General features: G+C 56.2%; 1 protein-coding gene and 1 long non-coding RNA gene across 2 annotated transcripts; both read right to left on the bottom strand.

Moving 5' to 3' along the window:
- Positions 1 to 585: 585 nt before the first annotated feature.
- Positions 586 to 4,764, bottom strand: A1BG (alpha-1-B glycoprotein). The gene is made up of 8 exons (XM_062177486.1): positions 4,629 to 4,764; positions 4,517 to 4,552; positions 4,171 to 4,422; positions 3,577 to 3,849; positions 2,968 to 3,264; positions 1,743 to 2,042; positions 996 to 1,283; positions 586 to 736 (listed from the first exon to the last, which is right to left on the bottom strand). Exons 1-8 carry the CDS (start codon positions 4,660 to 4,662, stop codon positions 729 to 731), a joined length of 1,488 nt encoding a protein of 495 aa, XP_062033470.1. The 5' UTR covers positions 4,663 to 4,764; the 3' UTR covers positions 586 to 728.
- Positions 4,765 to 5,058: 294 nt separating this feature from the next.
- LOC133748582 (uncharacterized) lies at positions 5,059 to 23,062 on the bottom strand. The gene is made up of 4 exons (XR_009864481.1): positions 22,859 to 23,062; positions 21,133 to 21,316; positions 5,508 to 5,595; positions 5,059 to 5,414 (listed from the first exon to the last, which is right to left on the bottom strand). It is a non-coding gene; the product is annotated as an uncharacterized LOC133748582 (long non-coding RNA).
- Between the last annotated feature and the right edge of the window lie 471 nt (positions 23,063 to 23,533).

Genomic DNA, 23,533 nt, shown 5'->3' with positions numbered 1-23,533 from the left:
CATCGTTACAGACCATGTTCAGGAATATAAAGGCTACGTATTATGGCGTGCATACTTAAATGAACATGGCAAAGTTCTTGAAAAGCACAACTTACAAAGCACTGATAATACTATGTGCACCTGCTGTGTGCCAGGCCCTAAAGGGGCAAGTCCAAGGCAGGGACTGAGCAGCCGTCCCTGGGGCTGTCAGGTGGACACAGGGGTCTCACAGCTGAGCAACACAGGGAAGAGGGTGAGGCATCCAGTCACGTGCACAGCTCTGATGCGGAAGTGCCCGTGGGCTTTCAGACTGGGGACAGGACCAGAGGCTGCCTCCTGAACTCACATAGCAGACAGCCGCGGGGCCCAGGCAGAGCTGGGTGTGTTTGGAGCCTTGAGCCACCTGCCTGTACCTGCTGCGGGCCTGGCAGAGGAGTAAGGGGGCAACTCGATGAGAAACAGCAGAAGACTGTCTTGAAGACTCTGGCCCCAGGAGCCAGTCCTTGGCCCCTCTGTCCTCAGTGCCGGCTCAGACCCCATTCACTTTGAGCACACAGGATCCCAGCCCACTTCCCCTCAGCCCCGCTGGACTCAAAAAGACCCGCGTTCAAGTCTCTTTGCTTTATTTCTTAATTCCCAAGAGTCAGGAGGGCAGCCTTCCAGCCCCCAGGGAGAGCCCAGCCTGCGGCGGCAGCAGGAAGAATGGAACCAGGCCAGTGTTCCCAGCGCTTTCCAGGGCCACAGCCGGATCACCGTCCTAGACAAATCGGAGGAAAGAGAAATGACAGGCGAAGGGGAGCCTGTGCGACCCTCCCGGGGGTCACACAGCCTTCCCTGAGGTCCCACGGGAAGGAAGCTGCCAGCCAAGGTCCCCACCGCCACCTCCGCCCCGCTGCAGGTTCTCTGGCGACCAAGCCGCACGGTCGCCTGCTGCAGTTCCCCCGCGCGCACCGGGCTAAGACAGCACAGGGACCCCGGTGCGGGGACAGAAACACAGGCCCGAAGGGCAACGTCACCGGCCACCAGGAGCTCCACCGGGTCGCTGAGCTCCGACACGAAGCCGCCGGAACCCCACACGCGGTAGCGGCAGCTGTAGTTGCCGGCGTGTTGCGGCCCCACGTAGGGAAGCACGAGGTCCGCGGAGGTGCCGTGGGCGCGGACGCGCGTCGCAGCCTCCTCCTCGCCGGTGCGCAGCAGCTCGAAGGCGACGCCGGGCACGGAGCTCTCGCAGCGCAGGACGGCGTCGCGGCCCGGGGTCACCGCCCCACTCCACAGGGGCCGGAGCTGCGGCCTGGGCAGGGGTCCTGGGCGGAGCAGGCGGTGAGAAGGGCGATGCCCCAGGCTGCACCTGCGTCGCGGGACGAGCGCTGGGCCTGCCTCCCCTCGCCGCCCGCGGGACACGCGTCTCCTGGGCGCCCAATGCTGCTCCTCCTGCGACCTCGCCCGACGGCCCTGCACTGCGTCTCCGTGTCTACACCACGACTCGGGAGCCCCCGACCACATGGGCACTCGGGACCTCGGGCCTCGAGGGTGGAAGAAGAGCGGATCGGGGGACAGACACTGACTGTGTCCCCGGCAGGGAAATCGGGGTGCACGTGGCCTACAGACCTCTCGTCCCAGGTTTGAGGCGTCCCCGGGGACCTCAGCCACCACCGCGCAGGAGACGGCGATGGGCGCAGCACCCAGGCCCGTCGCGCTGCCCTCTGGCCCCCAAGGAAAGGAGGGCGCCCCTCTCGCACAAGGAGGCTCCCAGGGGAGCTCACCGTCCACGCGCAGCTCCAGGGGCTCGCTGGCTACAGAGCCCGCGAAGGGCGGCGCCGGGTCCACGTAGACGCAGCTGTAGTTGGCCGAGTCCACCACGGAGACTGCGCGCAGCTCGAAGCTGGCCTCGGCGCCCGGCGGGCTCAGCAGAGCGCGCACCGCGAGCCTGTCGTCGTCCTCCTCCGTCACCAGGGCGAAGCGCAGCCCGGCCCGGGGCCCCCGGCACCGCAGCCTCACATGCGAGCCGGGCGCGGGGCGCAGACTCGGGGGCTCGGCCGAGAGCTCTGGCGCGGGCAGTGTCCCTGCGGAGCAGGATGCGGGCTGACCCAGGCTCGGAGGGTGGCGGAGTCCGTCCCCTGCCGCCTGGCCCACCCAGCCTTGGGACCCCGGCATCCCAGATCCGGGTGCCTGGGTTCCAATCCCGTCCCCGCTCCCGATTCCGGCTGCCAGCTAACGGGCACTGAGTGACAACCAGTGATGGCTCCAGTCCTTGGGTCCTTGACCCCACGTGGGAGACCTGGATGAGTTCCTCGTTTCCAGACACCGCCTGGCTTCGTCCCAGCCGGTCTTTGTGGGCATTTGGGGAGTGGACCACCATGGGAGCGCTCTCTCTCTGCGCTTTCTTTCTCTCTCTCTCTCTCTCTCTCTCTCTCTCTCTCTCTCTCTCTCTCTCATAAATCAAAGAACCCCTCCAGCCACTCTACCTTCCAGTCCCGTGTCTTTCTTGACACCTCACACATATACACACACCCCACACTGTTCCTTATTAATCTTAAAAGAGGGAGGGGGGCGCGTGCTGCACGAGGGTCCAACCAGCCAGTGCCAGCTGGGCACGGCCCACCGCCAGGACCCCTGTGAACCCCCGGGAGGCGGGACACCCAGTCCAGTGCCAAGGCTGTAACAGCCCTGCCCTGGCGCTGCTGAGGTTCTGTGTGCCAGGCCTGCTGCCCCAGCCTGGCCACCTCCTCAGCAGGAAGGTCTCAGCGGCCATCCGGACTGGACAGGCCAGAGAGAACCCTGGCAGGATGTGTGGCCCATGCCAGACCAGCACTTTGGCCCAGCAGTTCTTTGTGGGGAGTCAAGATGAGCGGACCCATTGTTCCACTCACAGATGGGGAAAATGAGGCCAGGACTGAACCCTGGCCTAGAGCCCTGCACTTCCAACAGGCTTCCCTTCGGGCCTTCCAGCACCTGCGCCCACGTTCCCAGCGCAGGCCACAGGCTCACCGTCACTCAGCACCAGCTCCAGCGGCGCGCTCTCCCCGGACCAGGCGCTGTGCTCTTGACGCATCCGGTAGCGGCAGGTGTAGGGACCGCTGTCCCCCAGCGCCACCTCGTTCAGGTGAAAGAAGACGCGGTCTGGACTGGTGCTGCTCATGGTCACGAGCAGATCCTTCTTGTCCTTCCACAGAAGGAATTCCACGCCAGCCAGGGGCGCCACGCATTCCAGGGTCAAGGAGGTACCAGGCTGCAGGATCCTGGGTAACCTGTCGCGGACCTCCAGCCTGGGGGGCGGTGGCGCAGCTGCAAGGTGGAAGAGTCCTTGGGCCCAGGAGGCTGGGTCGCCTGCTGCAAACCTTCCCCAGGAGAGCTCCCCAAAGCTAAGGTCTGCCCAGCACCCAGGCACCTGCTCTCCCTGGGCAGCCCCATGCACACCCTTCCTTCCTTTGAGCATCCTCTGTCCAGGCTCCTTTGTGCCCACTGAACCCGGGGAACTGCGTAGCCCCTGTTTGCCTGACGTGCTGGCAAGGATATACAGCAGTGGGGTCAAGGTGAACAGGCTCCGCCCTCCAGGAGCCTCTCCCCCTGGGACCTTGAAGTTGGTCCCACACTCACCCAGCTCCTCGATGGTCACAGTGGCGCTGGGCTCTGAGGGGTCACCTGCTGCGTGTGTCCTGTAGCTGCAGCTATAGTTGCCTGCCTGGTGGACAGGGAAGGTGGCCTGCCCGTGCGGCCCAGCCTCCGCCACCGCCAGAAACTTGCTGTCGCCTTCCCGCTTCAGCGAGAAGGTCACGCCTTGCCGCGCCCCCTGGCACAGCAGCGTGATGTTCAGGCCTGGAGTGATCCAGGACATGGGCTCCGCTGAGAGCAGAGGCGGAGGCAAGGACCCTGCCGGAGAAGGGGGTTCGGGAGTGATTCTGCTGGACTCGGAAGACACAGGCAGCCCAGCTGAGCCCGGAGCCCCACACACACTCGTGAAAATGTGAGGAAGAGGAGGCAGCAGAGGCAAGGGGGAAGCAGAGGGGCTGCAGTGTGCACCAGGCCTGCCTAAACACCTCCCGGGGCTCAGCACTCAGCCCATACCATGCTCTGGGGTCAGGGCAGACATCATTCCCACCTGACAGATGAGGAAGCTAGGGGCCAAGGAGAAGAGAGAACCCCGTCACCTCTCCCCCACCCCCTTGGCCTCTCGTTAACACCCCAGCTTACCATCCTCTGTCACCTCCAAGAGGTTGCTCAGCTGCGTCCATTCACTGCCGAAGCGTGAGCGACAGCGGTAGAGACCATGGGTGTCGCCTGTCTCTCCCGCCAGCTGGAACCTGTGCTCCATGGCAGGTCTATCGAGACGCACCTGATCCCAGACCACTCCATCCTTGAACAGCTCGAATTCCTGGGACGGCACTTGGGCCTGGCACGTCAATGTCGTGGAGTCTGCCAGCAGTCTAGGTCGGGGATCAAAAACTGCCAGGGAGCCTGGGGTCAGGGCAATGCTGCAGGGACAGTGGCTCGCCCATGTCCAGTGCCCAGCATCCCAGGGCTCCAGCCCCATACTCACACGTGGCTGCTCTGGTCTCTGGACCCCAGATGAGACCTGCAGAGACAGGGCTTGTGAAGCCCCCACTGCTGTCCCTTCCACCCCCGGGGACCCCAGACCCCAGATGCCTCACCCCAGAGCAGCAGGAAGGCCACCCTCGCAGGCATAGTTGTCACCTCTCACGCCAGCTGCCCAGAGTGTCTGGGGAGGGTGACTGCGGTGGCAGGGAGTCCACAGGCACTGACCTCTCCCTTGTTTGTCCTTCCCAGAAGGCAGGGGCGGGGGCTGCGTGGCACAAGGACAAAGGGCAAAGCCTCCTGGGCCACCTCAGGTCAGCAGGAAGGACGATCAATAACAGGAGCTAACCAGTCAGCTAAAGCCATCGTCACCCACAAACTGCTACTACAATCATCTCAGCCGCTAGTGAGCACTGGGATCCTGTTCTGGGAGGGAACGCTGCAGGCTCCCCTCCCCCTGCGGCTGCTGAGCCCAGCTGGCAGCACCAGGGCCCCCCTCAAGCCCAGCGTGGCCCCTTCTCCCCGGCACAGCACACTCGCCTGCGGCACCAAAGGTGGGGGTCCCTGTGCTCCGTTCTCTGTGCTTGTCCTCACACAGCTGTCAGATCACACTTCCCGGGAGCTGTGGTCCCTTCTCCGGCGCTGGTTAATGTTGCGCTGTGTGACTTCCGTGGGTCTGGAGTTGGATTTGCACCCGGCACCTTCACCTCAGACCTGGGTTTCCTACAGCTGCCCGTGGCATAGCTCTGCTTTCCCGGGTCCAGTCACTCCCCCTGGCTGCAGCTTACTTCTCGGAGGCCAGGCCTCCCACTCTCCCCGTGGCCTCTCCCCGAGGCACTGCTGCCGAGACGCAATGGGGGGGCTGAGACCTAGGTGCCTTCATGCTCAGCCTCTGCAGAGTCCTGTCACACACACACCCCCCCGCAGAGGTCTGTTCCAGCCTGGGTGCCCCAGCCCCTCTCCGGGAAGACCCACAGAAACCTCCCACGTCTCACCTCCCATAGGCAATGCCTTCCTCCTCACACACTCAATCCACAAGCATTTGTTGAGCGTCTGCTGTGTGCCAGGCCTCACCGCCCCAGCCTGGTATGGTCGGGGAGACAGAAAAGGCAGGGTGTGGGTGCTAGAACAACATCAACCCCAGGGGCACACTGGAGACTGGGGCACAAGGGGCCACATGCATCAGAAACAGGGAGGGTTCCTCGGGGAGCGGAGGTCTGAAGAGGCCAGGAGGCTGGGCCCCATGCTCATGGGGCACAAGGAACAGCTAGCTGGTGGGATGGTCGTGAGGAGGCCTGAATGGTAGCAGAGGAGGTGAGGGGCAGGGGCACTTTTTGAGCACCAGGACATGACAGAGACCACCACACCGGGTCTGGTGGGCTTCTGCTGAGTGCGTGGGAGGCTGCTGGGGTCTGGCTTCCCTTCCGTGTTTGCTAGGAACCTGCCATGTTCTCACACCAGAGGCAGTACCAGCTCCCAGGAGGGACAGGGAGAACACGTGCCTTTTGTGGGAGACCACAGGGTGCCAAGGCTAAAGGTGCGCCCAGACTAGGGCGGTGGCCTAGCCAGAGCAGAGCTCACACCGTGCAACAGCGGCTGAACTGCATCCCTCCGTGGTGGGGCTGGCCAGGCAGGTTGCAGCATGGTCACAGCAGGGGCCCACAGAGGTAGAGCTGGCCTGCCCAGCGTGGGGAACGTGGTAAAGGCTTTGGCACCGCCAGCACCGGCCTGCCCACACCCTCCTGCCTGACCCCGAGTTCTCAGCCAGCTGCCACCTCGCTTGGGTTCCCACAGACCTGGGGATGGCAGTGGCTTCCCCTGAGTACCAGCATCTGACTCTCTGCAATATTCTTTTGCTCTCTGAACCTTGCAAAACCAAGTTTCTAACCTCCATTCTCAGAAATACCCACGCAGTTTATTTGTTAATGATTTACTTATTTATTTGAAAAGCAGATAGCGAGCCAGAGAGAGGTCTTCTATCCGCTAGTTCACTGCCCAATGGCCGCGACAGCAGAAGCTGGGCCAAGACAAAGCCAGGAACCTGGAATTCCATCCTGGTTCCCACATGGGTGGCAGGGGCCCAAGAACTGAGGCCTTGGGCCAGCACCTCAGCTCACTAGGCTAATCCTCCACCTGTGGCGCCAGCACCCCAGGTTCTAGTACGGGTTGGGGCGCCGGTTCTGTCTTGGTCGCTCCTCTTCCAGTCCAGCTCTCTGCTGTGACCCAGGAACGCAGTGGAGGATGGCCTAACTCCTTGGGCCCCTGAACCCACGTGGGAGACCTGGAGGAGTCTCCTGGCTCCTGGCTTCAGATCAGTGCAGCTCCGGCCATGGCAGCCATTTGGGGGTGAACCAATGGAATGAAGACTTTTCTCTCTGTCTCTCTCACTGTCTAACTCTGCCTGTAAAAAAAAAAAAAAAGAAGAAGAAGAAGAAGAAGAAGAGGCCGTTAGCAGGAAGCAGGATCAGAAGTGGTACAGGGGCCGGTGCTGTGGTACAGTAGGTAAAGCTGCCGCCTGCAGTGCTGCCATCCATATAAATGCCAGTGCAACTCTCGGCTGCTCCACTTCCAATCCAGTTCTCTGCTGTGGACTGGGAAAGCAGTAGAAGATGGCCCAAGTCCTTGGGCCCCTGCACCCGCATGGGAGACCTGGAGGAATTTCCTGGCTCCTGGCTTCAGATGGGCGCAGCTCCGGCTGTTGCTGCCAATTGGGGAGTGAACCGGTGGATGGAAGACCTCTCTCTCTCTCTCTCTCTCTCTCTCTCTGCCTCTCCTTCTCTCTCTGTGTAACTCTGACTTTCAAATAAATAAATAAACCTTAAAAAAAAAAAAAGTGGTGCAGTACCCCATATGGGCACCAGTTTGAGTCCTGGCTGCTCCACTTCCAATCCAGCTCCTGATAATGCCTGGAAAAAGCAGAAAAAGATGACCCAAGTGCTTGGGCCTCTGCCAACCACAAGGGAGACCCAGAAGAAGTTTCTGGCACCTGGCTTCAGCCTGGCCCAGCCCCGGCCATTGCAGCCATCTAGGGAATGAACCAGGAGATGGAAGAGCTCTCTTCCTCTCTCTCTCTCCTCCCACCACATAATTCTTTCAAATAAATAAATTAATAAATCTTAAAAAAAACTGGAAGAAAGTTGTTTAAATAAATTCAATAATGCCAAATTGCCAAAACTCTCCTGGTACAGTGGAGAAAGGCATCCAAAGGCTTTGGGGTAGAGAAAATGCTTGAGTGGATTTATGCTGTGTGATATCGTGTGAGGACACCTTGCTCTGAAGGCTCCGTGAAGTGGGGGGCTGCTTGTGCTAAAAGCTGGGATGCACACATCCCACACAGAGTGTGTGGGCTCCACCCCCAGCTCCGGCTCTCACTCCAGCAGACCCTCAGAGAGCAGCGGTGGCAGAGTCAGCTTCCTGCACCCACGTGGGAGACCTGGATTGAGTTCCCAGCTCCCAGCTCCAGCCCTGGGCAGTTAGTGAGTGAACCAGCTGATGGGAGAGTTCTGTGTTCTCTATCTCTCAAATAGATAAAAATAAAGGCAGTGGGACACCTGCGTGCCTGACAGTCACTATAGTCGGCGGCTATCCTCTGTAAGCTAGAGTGCCCCAGATGCTGCTGTCAAAGTGGCCACGCACCAGCGTGTGTGTGCTGGTGCTGCAGGGCCTTGGAGTGCTCGCGAATGTGCTGACCACACAGCGCACTGCGTGTGTGTGGCAGTGCTGCCACGGGCTGGCTACACGTGGGAAGGCAGCGGATCATCAGGCATCAGGAGCTCTGGCTAAAGGCTTGCTGCGGTCTGGTGCAGGTGTGGAGCCACACACTCGTGAGTGCGTGCCGGTATTCCAGGAAACTGGAGCTACAGTGAAGGCCTTGCCGCACAGCCTCCCACCTGGGGTGCAGAGGAGGGCTTTTGGTGCCAGCGGGCACTGGTGCTGGCGCAGTCTAGGGCTGCTGCGGTGTCTCCTGGTGGTGGGTGAGCTGAAAGTGTGTGTGGAAGGCCTCGCCACACTCCTGGCACGCCTGTGGCTTCTCACCTGTCTGGCTGCTCCAGGCACAGGCCTTGCACGCCGAGTGTGGCCTGGGGGCAGGCGTTTAGTGCAGCAGTTAAGACGCTGCTTGGGACTGAACTGCTGGAGGGCCTGGGCCCGAGTTCCGGCTCTGCTTCTGGTTCCAACGTCCTGCTACAACACACCCTGGGAGGCAGCCAGTGAAGGTTCCAGTGCTGGGTCCCTGCTACCCACATGGGAGACCCAGACCGAGTTCCTGAAGCCCAGCTTCAACCTGGCACTGCCCCAGCTGCTGTGGGCACTTGGGGGAGTGAACAAGCACATAGGAGATACATCTGTGTCTGTCTCTATGTCTCTTTCTGCCTTTCAGATAAAAATCAGTAAGAATTTCCTAATGTTTAAATAATAAAAAGCTTGGAGAGAGAAAGAGGGCTGGGGGGAGGGAATGAGAGTAACGCTGTGGCCATCTGGAAGACGCTGCTCACACACCCTTGCACCTGAGCCAACAGGAGCAGGAGCGTGCCAAGAGACGGAGTACCGGTGCCAGGATGGTGGGAAGGCTCCAAGGCTCCCCACCTCACCTGCACCCTTACACCTGAACCAGCAGGAGCAGGAGCGTGCCAAGAGATGGAGTACCGGTGCCAGGATGGTGGGAAGGCTCCAAGGCTACCCACCTCACCTGCACCCTTACACCTGAGCCAGCAGGAGCAGGAGCATGCCAAGAGATGGAGTACCGGTGCCAGGATGGTGGAAAGGCTCCAAGGCTACCCACCTCACCTGCACCCTTACACCTGAGCCAGCAGGAGCAGGAGCGTGCCAAGAGACGGAGTACCGGTGCCAGGATGGTGGGAAGGCTCCAAGGCTCCCCACCTCACCTGCACCCTTACACCTGAACCAGCAGGAGCAGGAGCGTGCCAAGAGATGGAGTACCGGTGCCAGGATGGTGGGAAGGCTCCAAGGCTCCCCACCTCACCTGCACCGCTGCCTCAGAGCCTTGGTCTCATCCACTTGCTTGAACCTGGGGGCCACCAAGAGCCAGGGAGGTGGGGACTCCTGTTTGTGAGAGAGAGGAGTTACAAGAGGATGGATGTGGCTTCCTGTGGAAACAGGAGCTGTGACCCACCCACACCCCAGGGGGTCGGAGGTGACCACCTCACCCAAACCCCAGCTGAGTCTGCCTCACTCACTGCAATCTGGCCCAGCTCCCCCCACACGAAGGGGACGTCCCAGCCAGGGCTGGAGGGATCTCAGGGGCCCCTGGTCTGGTCAGATCTGGCTGGTCCAGGATGTGCAGGGGTGGTGCAGCCCAGGTCCCCGAGCAATAGCAGCTTAGGGTGGAAGCTCCTCCCTGGTCCTGAGGCCTCACCTATGCCTCAAGCTGTTCCTTCCCTTGCTGGTATCTACACAGTGGGCAGAGTTCACGCCCACTTGCCCCGAACACCAATCACCTTTGTGCAGCCACCAGCCCAGCAACAGCTCTTGTACTGCACGTGTTCTGGATTTCTGCAACCCATTCACTGCAGAGTTACGCAGATGCCCACAGTGAGCAGGGCCCCCAGGAACACCCAGCATGCCTGCCCATGAGCAGGGTGGTCCCAGGGTTGGCTGCCAGAGCAGGGGCCGGCTCGTGGACGAGTGCCACTCCTGCAAGCAGAGGCCTGAAAGGGCCCTGGGGGAGCCTCCTGCTCCTGTCCTCGTCCATCTTGAGGATGAACTCCTAGCGAGGTCTGGGGGTTAGGACCCACGAGCAGAAAGGCACGCAGGGCAGGAAACAGGTGCATGCAGTGGCTTGATCTGCCTTTCTCAGGGCTCCCTGGTTCTTGGGGCATGGCGCTGTGAACCTGAAGGGCTCTGTCGGATGGTGCAGCTGAAGCCAGCATCGCCAAGCTCACTTTCTCATCGCTCCCACAACAGTCTTACCGGCCACCGTGCCAGCTCACCTGGAGGCTCTGAGCCAGCACTTGGGTGGAAGAACGCCGAGCAACCAGCCCAGCTCCTGCTCCCCTGCACTCTGGCCCAGCCAGCTCCAGCTGTAGCTCCTCAGCCTCCTCCGAACCACCTGGCTGCTGCCCTGCACGTAGGCCTAGACCAACACAGGCAGCGTGCCCAGGAACTGCCCCAGCACCAGCAGCTCCAGCACCTGCTCCTGGAGCAGGCCTCAGGCCACAGTCACCGGCGACGCAGCTCTCAAAGCCAGGCCAGGGCCTCTCAGGGACCTGCACCTCCTCATACTGGAATCCCTAGAAGCGCTGGCCAGGAGTCTCAGCAACCACTCACCCACTTTTTGCACCACAGAAATCTGGGGGACCTGGAGGGTCCAAGGCTGATGCTTTGTGGCATTGTGGCATAGAGAGTTAAGCCACTGCCTACAGTGCCTGCATCCCATATAGGTGCCAGTTCAAGTCCCAGTTGCTCTGCTTCCCATCCAGCTCCCTGCTAATGTGGCTGGGAAAAGCAGCGAAAGATGGCCCAAGTGTTTGGACCCCTGCCATACATGTGGGAGACCTAGAAGAAGCTCCTGGCTCCTAGCTTCAGCCTGGCCCAGCCCCAGTCATTGCAGCCATCTGGGGAGTGAACCAGTGGATGGAAGATCTCTCTTTCTCTCTCTCTCTCTCTCTCTCTCTCTCTCTCTCTCTCTCTCAGTAACCCAGACTTTCACATAAAAATACCTTAAATATATATATTTTTTATATATATATAATATATACTAAAACCAGGCTGGAGCCATGGCTCACTAGGCTAATCCTCTGCCTGCGGTGCCGGCACCCCAGGGTGCTAGTCCCAGTTGGGGTGCCGGATTCTGTTCCGGTTGCTCCTCTTCCAGTCCAGCTCTCTGCTGTGGCCGGGAAGGCAGTGGAGGATGGCCCAAGTGCTTGGGTCCTGCACCCACATGGGAGACCAGGAGGAAGCACCTGGCTCCTGGCTTCGGATCAGCACAGCATGCCAGCCATAGCAGCCATTTGTGGGGGTGAACCAACGGAAGGAAGACCTTACCTTTCTCTCTGTCTCTCTCACTGTCTAACTCTGCCTGTCAAAAAAAAATATATATATATATATATACATATATATATATATATATATATATACTAAAACCAGCTTGAATTTCCTATTTTTAAATGGTTGATTTATGTTATACGAATTGTGGAATGCACCCACGGCACAAAGTGTTCCTGTCTGCAGCAACCCAATATGTCTGCCCAAGGGCGGCCCGGTTGAACCCACCCACAGCCATCCAGGACATCATCGAAGCCCCAGCCACTGAGACAGCACTGCGTGGGACACAGGCATGTTCTTTAAAGCAATACTTTTGACATGAGACACACAAGGTCTTCAAAACTGCTAGGCAACAGCGGGCAGTTAGTCTGGAGGTTGGGATGCCCATGTCCTCCATGGCAGTGTCTAGGTTCAATTACTCAGCTCTGACTCCAGACCCTGGAAGGCAGAGGGGATGGCTCAAGGAATTGCATTACTAGGATCCACAAGGGAGACCTGGTCTGACTTCCTGACTTCTGGTTCCCAGTCACTGAGGGCATTTTTGGGCTGAATACATGGGGGCTCTCTCTTTATCTGCCTCTCTCTCTGACTCCCGAGGAAATAATCTTTATTTTTTTTCCTGGCCAACTGGAGAGAACTGGAAATATGAACTTCATGTGAAATGCATCAATTTTTAACGAGAGCAAAGGCTTTTTTTTTTTTTTTTTTTTTTTTTTTTTGCGAGGCAGAGGTAGAAAGAGAAGGAGACAGAGAGATCATATTCCATCCACTGGTTCACTCCCGCAAATGGTCAGAATGGCCAGGGCTGGGCAAGCTGAAATCGGGAGCCAGGAGCTTCATCCAGGTCTCTCACGTGGGTGCAGGGGCCCAAGCACTCAGGCCGTCTTCTACTGCTTTCCCAGGAGCATTAGCAGGGAGCTGGGTTGGAGGTGAAGCAAGCGGGGCTGAAACCGGCACCCTGTGGGATGCTGGCGCTGCTGTAACCCGCCAAGCCACAGCATCCACACCTAGAATAATCTTTAAAAACAAGCAGAGAATTACCGGCAGCATGCACAGGGTACAGCACCCTTATCTATGCAGGACACAGGGCCAGGGACTCACTCCCTGGAAGGAACTACAGGCAGCATGCCCAGGGTACAGCACATTTCTCTATGGCAGGACACAGGAACTACAGGCAGCATGCCCAGGGTACAGCACATTTCTCTATGTAGGACACAGGGCCAAGAACTCACTCCTGGAAAGAATTACAGGCAGCATGCCCAGGGTACAGCACGCTTCTCTATGGCAGGACACGGGCCCAGGGACTCACTCCCTGGAAGGAATTACAGGCAGCATGCCCAGGGTACAGCACCCTTATCTATGCAGGACACAGGGCCAGGGACTCTCTCCCTGGAAGGAACTACAGGCAGCATGCCCAGGGTACAGCACACTTCTCTATGGCAGGACACAGGAATTACTGGCAGCATGCCCAGGGTATGAGAAGACACCTGCACAACCAGCTTTCACTATGCCCTTATTATCCATTATAACAGTGCTAGAAAATATTATTATTATTTTAATGTAACCTAAAGTGTAATCACATTAGCTTCTTAGGCAACTAGTAGTAATAATAAGCAATGCTAAGTGTCTGACTTTATATATGTATTATGTTAGATGTTGAGCTAAGTAATCCAGTAACTACATTAAGTTGATTATTGTACGACCCGCACCACTGCCCATTCCTGGCCCTCGCTATCGTACACTCCCCCTTCCCTCCACCTGGCCAGATGTGACCCTACCCTGACCCAGGTCCAGGAATGTAAAAGGGAGGTTTAAAGCTTGAGATAACAACCAGCCCCTACCCTGGAGTCTGTGGTGATGTTGGGACTTATCAGAAGTGTCAACTTGACCTAAGCAATCCCCTAAAACCTGCTTGTACATGATAATAAAAGCTCTGTAAGAATTGGGCTCGGGGCTTCTCAGGGGGCTTCCTCTCCTGGAGGCACTGAGAGGCCCGGGTTCGAACTCGTAATAAAAACGACCCTGCTAATTGGCTTCAACTTCGGTCTCTGGTGGTGTGATTTTTGGGGGACCACGGACTGTGGGCATAACAAATTTTGGGGGCTCGTCTCGGGATTCACCGAAGCCCACCCAGACACCTCGTTGAAGGGTCGTGGAAGGACCGGTCCGGGTAAGTTTGCCAGCATTGTCTTTGTGTAGTCGGCTGTATTATCTGAGTTGCCTATAGGTTCTGTATCTGGGCCGACAAAAAGTCCTGGCGGACGCGCTATAGGACTGTCAGCGGGGCCGTTGGGAGACGTTCCTCGGACCCCATCGGGGACTATCAGTGTAAATCGTAGTCCATCTGGTCGGGCAGAGACAGCCCAACGCGCCTGCGATCTGTATCTGTGTGGCAGTGTGGGTGCTGTTCCGCCGAAAGCTTTTAGTTTGAGGCTGTTATTTTTCAGGTTACTGCCTTTGGATGAGAAAAGAGGACAGCCACTCCACACGTTCCTGCTTTGTTCCTTTATCTGACTAATCTTACCTTCTTTCCAAAAATCCCCCTTTTTAACCAGGGACTGTAGGTCCACGATGGGGCAGACGCAGACCACCCCCCTCACCATCATAATGGATCATTTCAGAGACGTGAGGAATAGAGCTTCTAATTTAAGCGTGGAAATCAGGAAGGACAAACTCGCCACTCTGTAGGTCAGAGTGGCCAGCTTTTGGTGTTGGATGGCCTCCAGAGGGCACTCTCGACCAGTCAGTCGTACGGAGGGTTAAAGAGAAAATCTTTCTCTCAGAACCGAATGGCTACCCAGATCAAATCCCCTACATTCTTGTCTGGCAAGATCTAATAAATAACCCGCCGGCCTGGCTGGCACCTTTCCTTCCCGCAGCTGAAATTCTAGCCCTACAGCACACAGGAGCAGGCGAGTCAGCAAGAACCACACCCCCAAGGGAGGCTGCTGCTAAACCCCGAGCCACTAAACCCTCAGCCCCTTCTTACCCCGTCCTGCCTGACAGTCTAGACCCCCTACCCCTTGACCCTCCTCCATACCTGCTCCCTCATCCTAGGCCTGCAGAGCCAGTGAACGAGGGAGCACGGGCAGCCCCACTGGAGGGAGAGAGGGGAGCAGGGGCTGACTCAGGGGGACCAGCAGAAAGGACGAGGGGTCGCACCCAACGAGCGGTGAGCCCACGCCATCCTGACTCCACTGTGGCCCTGCCATTACGAGAAATCGGGCCGCCCGATGGCACCGGGAACCCTAGACGTCAGTATTGGCCCTTCTCCACCAGTGACCTCTATAATTGGAAGACACAAAATGCCCGTTTTTCTGACAATCCCAAAGATTTGATTTCTCTTTTAGATAGCATTATGTTTACTCATCAACCCACGTGGGATGACTGCCAACAACTTCTCCGAATCCTGTTTACCACAGAGGAGCGAGAACGAATCCAGTTAGAAGCCAGGAAATTGGTTCCTGGTGACGATGGTCAACCCACTGCCAACCCAGATTTAATCAATGATGCTTTTCCTTTGACCAGACCCCTACAAGATGGCTGGACTACAACACGGCAGAAGGTAGGGGACGGCTACGGGTTTATTGCCAGACTCTAATGGCAGGTCTCCGGGCAGCGGCACGCAAGCCCACTAATTTGGCCAAGGTATATGCAGTTAATCAAGGAAAGACAGAGTCCCCTTCAGGGTATTTAGAAAGATTAATGGAAGCCTTTAGACAGTTCATGCCCATGGATCCAGAGGCCCCCGAAAATCAAGCAGCAGTAGTTATGTCGTTTGTAAATCAGGCTGCTCCTGACATCAAAAAGAAGTTACAGAAATTAGAAGACCTGGAGGGAAAGAACATTCAGGATTTACTTAAGATTGCTCAGAGGGTTTTTAATAATAGGGATGCCCCCGAACAGAAGCAGTTGAGGGCAACAGAAAAAATGACGAGAGTACTGGCGGCCACAGTTCAAGGGAAGCAACCGCAGGAAAATTCCACACGCCCAAAAACACCCTATAAAAAATCAGATAAAGACCAGCGTGCCTATTGCAAGGAGATCAGCCATTGGGCTAGAGGCTGTCCGGAAAAGAAAAGGGCCAAGCCAGGCCGATGGCAGGAAACGCCTTCCATGCAACCCCCTGCTGTACTAGTGACCCGAGATTCTGAAGATTGGGGGGACGGGGTTCGGACCCCCTCCCCGAACCCAGGGTAACTCTACAAGTGGAGGGGAATCCTGTCCAGTTTTTAGTAGACAAAGGAGCCCAGCACTCAGTTATCACTAGCCCTAGAGGGAAGCTATCAGCCACCTCTTCTTGGGTGCAAGGAGCCTCAGGGATCAAAAAGTACCCATGGACAACTAAAAGAACTGTGGACTTGGGGACCAACAGAGTATCCCATTCTTTCTTGGTCATCCCTGAGAGTCCATACCCCCTTCTGGGGAGAGACTTACTAACTAAAATAGGAGCCCAAATTTGCTTCCTACCTGATGGGCCAAAGGTGACGGATTCACAAGGTGGACCAGTTTCAATATTAACTCTGTCCCTAGAAGATGAATACCATATTCACCAACAACCTGAGGAGCCTGGACAAGAAACTGACCGGTGGGTCCAGCACTTCCCAGAGGCATGGGCTGAGACTGGGGGAATGGGACTGGCCGCCCACCGACCAGCCATTTACATAGAGACAAAACCTGGAGCAGATCCGGTCCGGGTTCGACAATACCTTATGCCCCTAGAAGCAAGAGTGGAAATTATACCCCACATTCGGCGCCTCCTAGACCAGGGAGTTCTGTGACCATGCCAATTGGCCTGGAACACGCCTCTACTGCCAGTGCGTAAGCCCACCACAGGGGACTATCGGCCTGTACGGGACTTGAGGGAGGTTAACAAAAGAACTATTGATATCCATCCAACAGTGCCAAAACCCTACACCCTTCTTAGTGCTCTCAGTCCCGGAAAACAATGGCATACTGTTTTAGATCTGAAAGATACTTTTTTTAGCTTACCCCTAGCACCTAAGAGCCAAGAGCTTTTCGCCTTCAAATGGACGGACCCAGAGAGAGGCATCAATGGACAGCTAACTTGGACACGGCTGCCACAAGGGTTTAAAAACTCTCCCACCCTATTCGATGAGGCTCTCCATGAAGACCTGAGTGAGTACCGACAGACACACCTAAACCTAACCCTCTTACAATATGTAGATGATCTACTGATAGCAGCACAGACCCTCGAGGAATGCACCTGAGGAACGGAGGACCTCTCGCACACTTTGGGGAGCCTGGGCTACAGAGCATCTGCTAAGAAGGCCCAACTCTGCAGGACTGAGGTAACATACCTGGAGTACCTATTGAAAGGGGGGCAACGATGGCTGACCCCTGCACACAAGGAGACTGTGCTCCGAATCCCCCAACCGCAGTCGCAACGACAGGTTCGGGAGTTTCTGGGGTCAGCCGGCTTCTGCCGATTGTGGATCCCTGGGTTTGCTGAGTTGGCCAAAAACCCCTCTACCTGATGACAAAAGATCAGCAGCCCTTCCAATGGACAGAGGAGGCTGAAAAAGCCTTTCAGCAAATAAAAACAGTGCTGCTCTCGGCCCCAGCACTGGGACTCCCTGATGCCTCCAAGCCTTTTCAACTGTTTGTGGACGAGAGTAAGGGGGTAGCTAAGGGAGTTCTGACTCAGCCCATAGGCCCTTGAAAACGGCCTGTAGTGTACTTATCAAAGAAACTTGACTCTGTAGCCAGCCGCCGGATGGCACCCTTGTCTCAGAATGATAGCGGCCACAGCCCTGATGGTAAAGGATGCAGACAAGCTAACCATGGGGCAAGAACTGCAGGTCACCACACCCCATGCTGTTGAAGGCCTCCTAAAGCAGCCTCCTGACCGAGGCTTAGCAATGCACGGCTAACCCACTCCCAAGGGCTGTTGCTAAACCCTCTCAGAATTTTCTTTCAGCCACCAACCACCCTAAACCCCATCTCCCTGCTCCCTGACCCGGACCTGGAAGCCCCACTCCATGATTGTGTCAAAGTGTTAGGCCAGGTGCATGGAGTAAGGGAAGATCTACGGGATCAACCCCTGCCCAACACTGAGGTGACCTGGTTTACCGACGGGAGCAGCTTCGTGCATCAAGGACAGAGGTATGCAGGGGCAGCAGTGGTTTCAGAGACTGAGATAGTATGGGCCGAGCCCCTGCCAGCAGATACCTCGGCACAGAAAGCGGAACTGATAGCCCTAACCCAAGCTTTAAAACTGGGAAAGGGAAAAAGACTTACGGTCTACACTGATAGCCGGTATGCCTTTGCCACTGCCCATATACATGGGGCTATATATCGGGAAAGAGGTCTCCTGACAGCAGAGGGAAAAACCATCAAGAACAAAGGAAAAATCTTAGCTCTCCTAGCCGCTTTATGGGAGCCAAAAAGATTGGCAATTGTGCATTTCCCGGGCCACCAAAAACCTATAGACCCCGTGTCAAGGGGCAATTATTTTGCTGATCAGACTGCTAAGAAAATAGCTATGTCCCCAATTCAGGCTGTAGTCGTGCAACAACAATTCCCTGATCCAGGATCCAGGAACTTGTCTCCAATGCCCGAGTACACTGAAGAAGATCTGCAATGGGTAAAAACACTCCCTGAGGCACAGCTCCTTGACGGGTGGTGGAGAGACTCTGAATGTCGCATCATACTCCCCGAAAAACTAGGAAAAAAAAGTATTACAAAAAATCCACCACAGCACTCACCTAGGCACCAGGAGGATACAGGACTTAATGAGACAGACAAAACTACAAATAAAAGAGGCCCCCAGCAAAATTGACCAAACTGTTGTCAAATGCAAAGTCTGTCAACTCACTAATGCAGGAAAGAACGTTCAGAATTCTGGAACATGACATCGAGGAGATAAACGAGGAGCCTATTGGGAAGTAGATTTTTTTTTTTTTTTTGACAGGCAGAGTGGACAGTGAGAGAGAGAGACAGAGAGAAAGGTCTTCCTTTTGCCGTTGGTTCACCCTCCAATGGCCGCCGCAGTTGGCGCGCTGCGGCCAGCGCACCACGCTGATCTGATGGCAGGAGCCAGGTGCTTCTCCTGGTCTCCCATGGGGTGCAGGGCCCAAGCACTTGAGCCATCCTCCACTGCACTCCCTGGCCACAGCAGAGAGCTGGCCTGGAAGAGGGGCAACTGGGACAGAATCCAGTGCCCCGACCAGGACTAGAACCCGGTGTGCCAGCGCCGCAAGGCAGAGGATTAGCCTAGTGAGCCACGGCGCCAGCCTGGGAAGTAGATTTTACTGAGGTAAAGCCAGGAAAGTACGGGTATAAATACTTATTAGTTTTTGTAGATACCTTTTCAGGATGGGTAGAAGCCTTTCCCACTAAGAATGAAACAGCCCAGGTGGTGGCCAAAAAGATACTGGAGGACATCTTACCCAGGTATGGATTTCCAGCAATGATAGGCTCGGACAATGGACCGGCGTTTGTCTCTAAGGTAAGTCAGGGGTTGGCTTCCATACTCGGGACGGATTGGAAATTACATTGTGCATACAGGCCCCAAAGTTCAAGACAGGTAGAAAGAATGAACAGAACATTAAAGGAGACTTTAACCAAATTGACCATGGAGACTGGCGCAAACTGGGTAGCCATCCTCCCCTACGCTCTGTATAGGGTTCACAATTCCCCATACAAACTGGGGCTTACTCCCTATGAAATTTTGTTTGGCAGGCCACCTCCCATCATACCTAATCTTAAAAAAAAATCTGATTAAAAATGACGATTTTAAACTCCTGTCTTCACTCCAAATCCTGCAGGGGGCCCATGAACAGATGTGGCCAAAACTGAAAGACCTGTACGAGACAGGGCCTCCTCCGGTGCCCCACAGCTACTGGCCGGGCGACTGGGTGTTCGTGAAACGCCACCGACAGGAAAACTTGGAACCCAGGTGGAAGGGACCCTTCCAAGTCATCTTGACAACCCCCACTGCCCTCAAGGTAGACAGAGTGTCCTCCTGGGTTCATCACACTCACACTAAATCAGCGGACCCATTCCAGGACCTCATAGAATCTCTTACATCCAAGTCAACTTGGAGGGTCGACAAAACCTGAGATAAAAGCCACCCCCTGACGCTTAGATTGCGTCATATCCCACAGGCCACAGATCACCCGAGAAATGAGGCCTGACCTCATAATCCTACTAATTCTGTCTGTGGGGGGGAGAGTGACTTTAAACACCATTCCTCACCAACCTCCACCAGGCTACTGGACCTTGAGTGTGTCGGGAAGAGTAATTGACCACTATAATGGCACAGGACAGCCCACGTTCACCGTAGATCTCTGCACCCTGTGGCAGGAAGTGGACACGAGGCTGATCTCCAGGCCCGGAGTTAAGACATTTACCTCACCGGCCGATTGGCATTGGAATCCCGGGGTAAAATTGGTGGGGTGTGGGCAAACTGGTATAGAGACCAACTTACAAAAAACTAAATGGTATGTCTGTCCTGCAGAAGGCTCCCCAGGCTGTGGGGGGGGCAGGCGATTATTATTGCCATCACTGGAGATGTGAGACAATAGCCTCATGGTTGACTCCTAGGGACAAAAATCTGGAGATGGCCAGAGTGGGTGGGTCAAGTCCTCCGGTGGGAAAAAGAAACCCAATCCAAATTAAGGTAAAAACATGGCAAGGAATACAGAATTCTCAATGGGTTAAGGGAAAAACATGGGGACTGAGACTATATGTCTCCGGGTCTGACCCGGGCATTCAGTTTACAATCCAGTGGCGGTCTCAACCGAGCCACACAATTGGGGTGGGGCCGAATAAGTTCCTTATTCCTGAGCCTGAGCCCTCACCAACCCAAAGACCCAGACCCAATCCAAGTCCTCCTCCCCGGGTGAAAAAGGGCAAGGACCGACCCATTATGACCAGCCGAGGCAAAGGTTCAAAATCAAAAGAGGCACGCAAAGACAGGCCCGACCTGCCTCAGCCAGTAACAGGAAAAAGTCAAAACCCCAACAATCTGGTCCGCTGTGGCAACTCTTAAATAGTGCGTATGTGGCCCTGAACGCTTCTTTCCCTAACTTAACTAATTCCTGCTGGCTATGTTATCAGGCCTCACCACCCTACTATGAGGTGTCAGCTATGACAAGTCTCTCACTCTCTGGGACAACCCAAGAGGGCTGCCGCTGGCAGAGACAGATGCAATCTGGGACCACCTTACAGGTCGTGCGGGGTCGTGGAACATGCATGTCCACCACAGTTTCTGCTGGATCCATGTGTAATCACACTGTCCTCAGCAACGCCTCCCTGTTCTACCCAGCGCCAGGAAATACGTGGTGGGCCTGTAATGCTTCGGGAGTGACCCCGTGTGTGTCAGGGACAGTGTTACAAAGCAATAATGAATGGTGCCTTCTAGTTAGATTGTACCCTCGAATAACATATCATCCCTATAAGGAACTCCTGTCCAGCCTGAGGCCCACCACGTCACTCAGCAGAGAGCGCCGGGAAGTGGCAACCACCTTAATCACTGTAGCTGGCCTGTTAGGACTGGCAGGGACAGGGTTGGGAGCCACTGCAGTAGCCAAGCAAGGAAGCCAGTATTCAGCTCTCCCCCTGGCGATAGATGAAGACTTAGCGAGAACTGACCGATCTATCGCTGGCTTAGCCAAGTCTCTCCGATCCTGTCGGAAGTTGTCCTCCAAAATAGGCGAGGAATGGACTTGCTGTTTCTACAGCAGGGAGGACTGTGTGCCGCCTTGGGGAGGAGTGTTGTTTCTATGCCGACCACACAGGGGTAGCAGAGGACTCCATGGCTAAAGTACGTGAGGGGCTAGAAAAAAAAAAAAAAAAAAAAAAAGAAGGATGGTTTAAATCATGGTTTAATTATTCTCCTTGGCTAACAACCTTATTATCGGCTATAACTGGCCCTCTACTTCTGTTAATAATAATCTTAACCACAGGCCCCTGTGTAATCAACAAACTAGTAACATTTGTTAAAGACAGGATAGACACGGTTCAGCTTATGGTGCTGCGGACACAGTACCAACCCTTAGATGAGCAGGAATTATAAAGCTTAAGACCTAGAAAAGAGCCAAGATTGGCTCCAAAGAAGTCTCATGTGAAGGGGGGAATGAGAAGACGCCTGCACAACCAGCTTTCACTATGCCCTTATTATCCATTATAATAGTGCTAGAAAATATTATTATTATTTTAATGTAACCTAAAGTGTAATCACATTAGCTTCTTAGGCAACTAGTAGTAATAATAAGCAATGCTAAGTGTCTGACTTTATATATGTATTATGTTAGATGTTGAGCTAAGTAATCCAGTAACTACATTAAGTTGATTATTGTACAACCCGCACCACTGCCCGTTCCTGGCCCTCGCTATCGTACACTCCCCGTTCCCTCCACCTGGCCAGATGTGACCCTACCCTGACCCAGGTCCAGGAATGTAAAAGGGAGGTTTAAAGCTTGAAATAACAACCAGCCCCTACCCTGGAGTCTGTGGCGATGTTGGGACTTATCAGAAGTGTCAACTTGACCTAGGCAATCCCCTAAAACCTGCTTGTACATGATAATAAAAGCTCTGTAAGAATTGGGCTCGGGGTTTCTCAGGGGGCTTCCTCTCCTGGAGGCACTGAGAGGTCCGGGTTCGAACTCGTGATAAAAACGACCCTGCTAATTGGCTTCAACTTCGGTCTCTGGTGGTGTGATTTTCGGCGGACCACGGACTGCGGGCATAACAGGTACAGCACGGTTCTCTATGGCAGGACACAGGGCCAGGGACTCTCTCCCTGGAAGGAATTACAGGCAGCATGCCCAGGGTACAGCACGCTTCTCTATGGCAGGACACAGGAACTACAGGCAGCATGCCCAGGGTACAGCACGCTTCTCTATGGCAGGACACAGGGCCAAGAACTCACTCCCTGGTCTGTCTGACCATGGAGCTCTGAGCACACCCAGGCTGCCCAGGCTTGGTGTCCCTGCCCCTGCCCCCCAGCTGTCAGCCCGCCGTCCACGCCAACCTTTCTTCCTGTCCCCAGGACGGCCGCTGCCCAGGATGCGGACCAGCCGCTTTAGGACACCTGGAGGCCAGGCTGTCAACGCACCCAGGGCTGAACCCTGCAGAGCCTCAGGGCAAGGGCACACACGCCAACAAGGAGACGAGTTGAGTGAAGCGCATGAAACGGGGGCGGCGCTACCCTGCGGCCGGGACGCCGGGGCGGACAATAATGCCGGGAGAACCGCGGGAGCCGGCGACGGCGAGAGGGAACCGCGAGCGCAAAAGCCAAAGGCAGCAGAAAAGCCAGGGTCAACCACGGCGAGGAGGGGTCCCGCGCCCAGGCCCGGGGGCACGCGGGAGGCCGAACCTCAACAGGCAGATCTGCCCGGAACTGAAGGCCGCGCACGAGGTGGCACACCCGGAGCCAGGAGCAGGCGGACCGGAAGCAGCGCAGAGAGGACGCGGAGCGGTGGCCGCCTCGCAGGCCGAGTTCGCGTGTCCGCGCAGAATGCCATCTACTCGACGCGGCCTGCGCGGATTCCCTAGTCCCCGCCCCAGTTGCAGCATGGAGTCTTCCTCACCCTCCTCCAAGCCGCCTCGGCACTGAGAGATTGGGGTGGCAGCAAGTCCGGGCGGAAGCCCGCGCAAGGGCTGCTGGGAAACGTAGTCTGGCCGTGTCGGGGGACGGGGACGGACCGCTGGCTGTCATGGTAACAAGCCTGCGTCTTCGCCAGGGATGGGCGTGCGGTCCCGACCGTCGGCCTTGGCGAAGTGCCGATTGGCCATATGATGATTGATAGCCCTGGCGCCCAGTCAGATTTCTGAGAAGGCCGACCCTGGAAACGACCTGTCCTTGCCCGCCTTGCTGGAGTGGGAGAGTTGGGGTGGATAAACCTGAGGCGTTCTGAAGTGTTCCAGGGAGGGCACAGGCCAGAGTGACATGTGCGGAGACAGGGTAGAGGGGGTCTCTAGAGCTGGTTTTCCAGCAGGGAACAGTTTCTCTGCTGAGCCTCCGGGAGTGCAGCCCTCTGTCACCTTGCTG

This window comes from Lepus europaeus, chromosome 19 (genome assembly GCF_033115175.1).
Source record: "Lepus europaeus isolate LE1 chromosome 19, mLepTim1.pri, whole genome shotgun sequence".
Taxonomy (NCBI): domain Eukaryota; kingdom Metazoa; phylum Chordata; class Mammalia; order Lagomorpha; family Leporidae; genus Lepus; species Lepus europaeus.
Note: the sequence above shows the minus strand (reverse complement) of the source record. Positions and strands in the feature narration are given on the sequence as shown.

Excerpts from the sequence above, each read along its gene's own strand:
- A1BG (XM_062177486.1), bottom strand. The coding sequence starts at position 4,662 with ATGCCTGCGAGGGTGGCCTTCCTGCTGCTCTGGG. Across the intron at positions 4,553-4,628 it reads GGCCTTCCTGCTGCTCTGGG|GTCTCATCTGGGGTCCAGAG; the intron begins GTGAGGCATCTG and ends CTGTCTCTGCAG. Across the intron at positions 2,043-2,967 it reads GGAGCTGGTGCTGAGTGACG|GGACACTGCCCGCGCCAGAG; the intron begins GTGAGCCTGTGG and ends CCTGCTCCGCAG.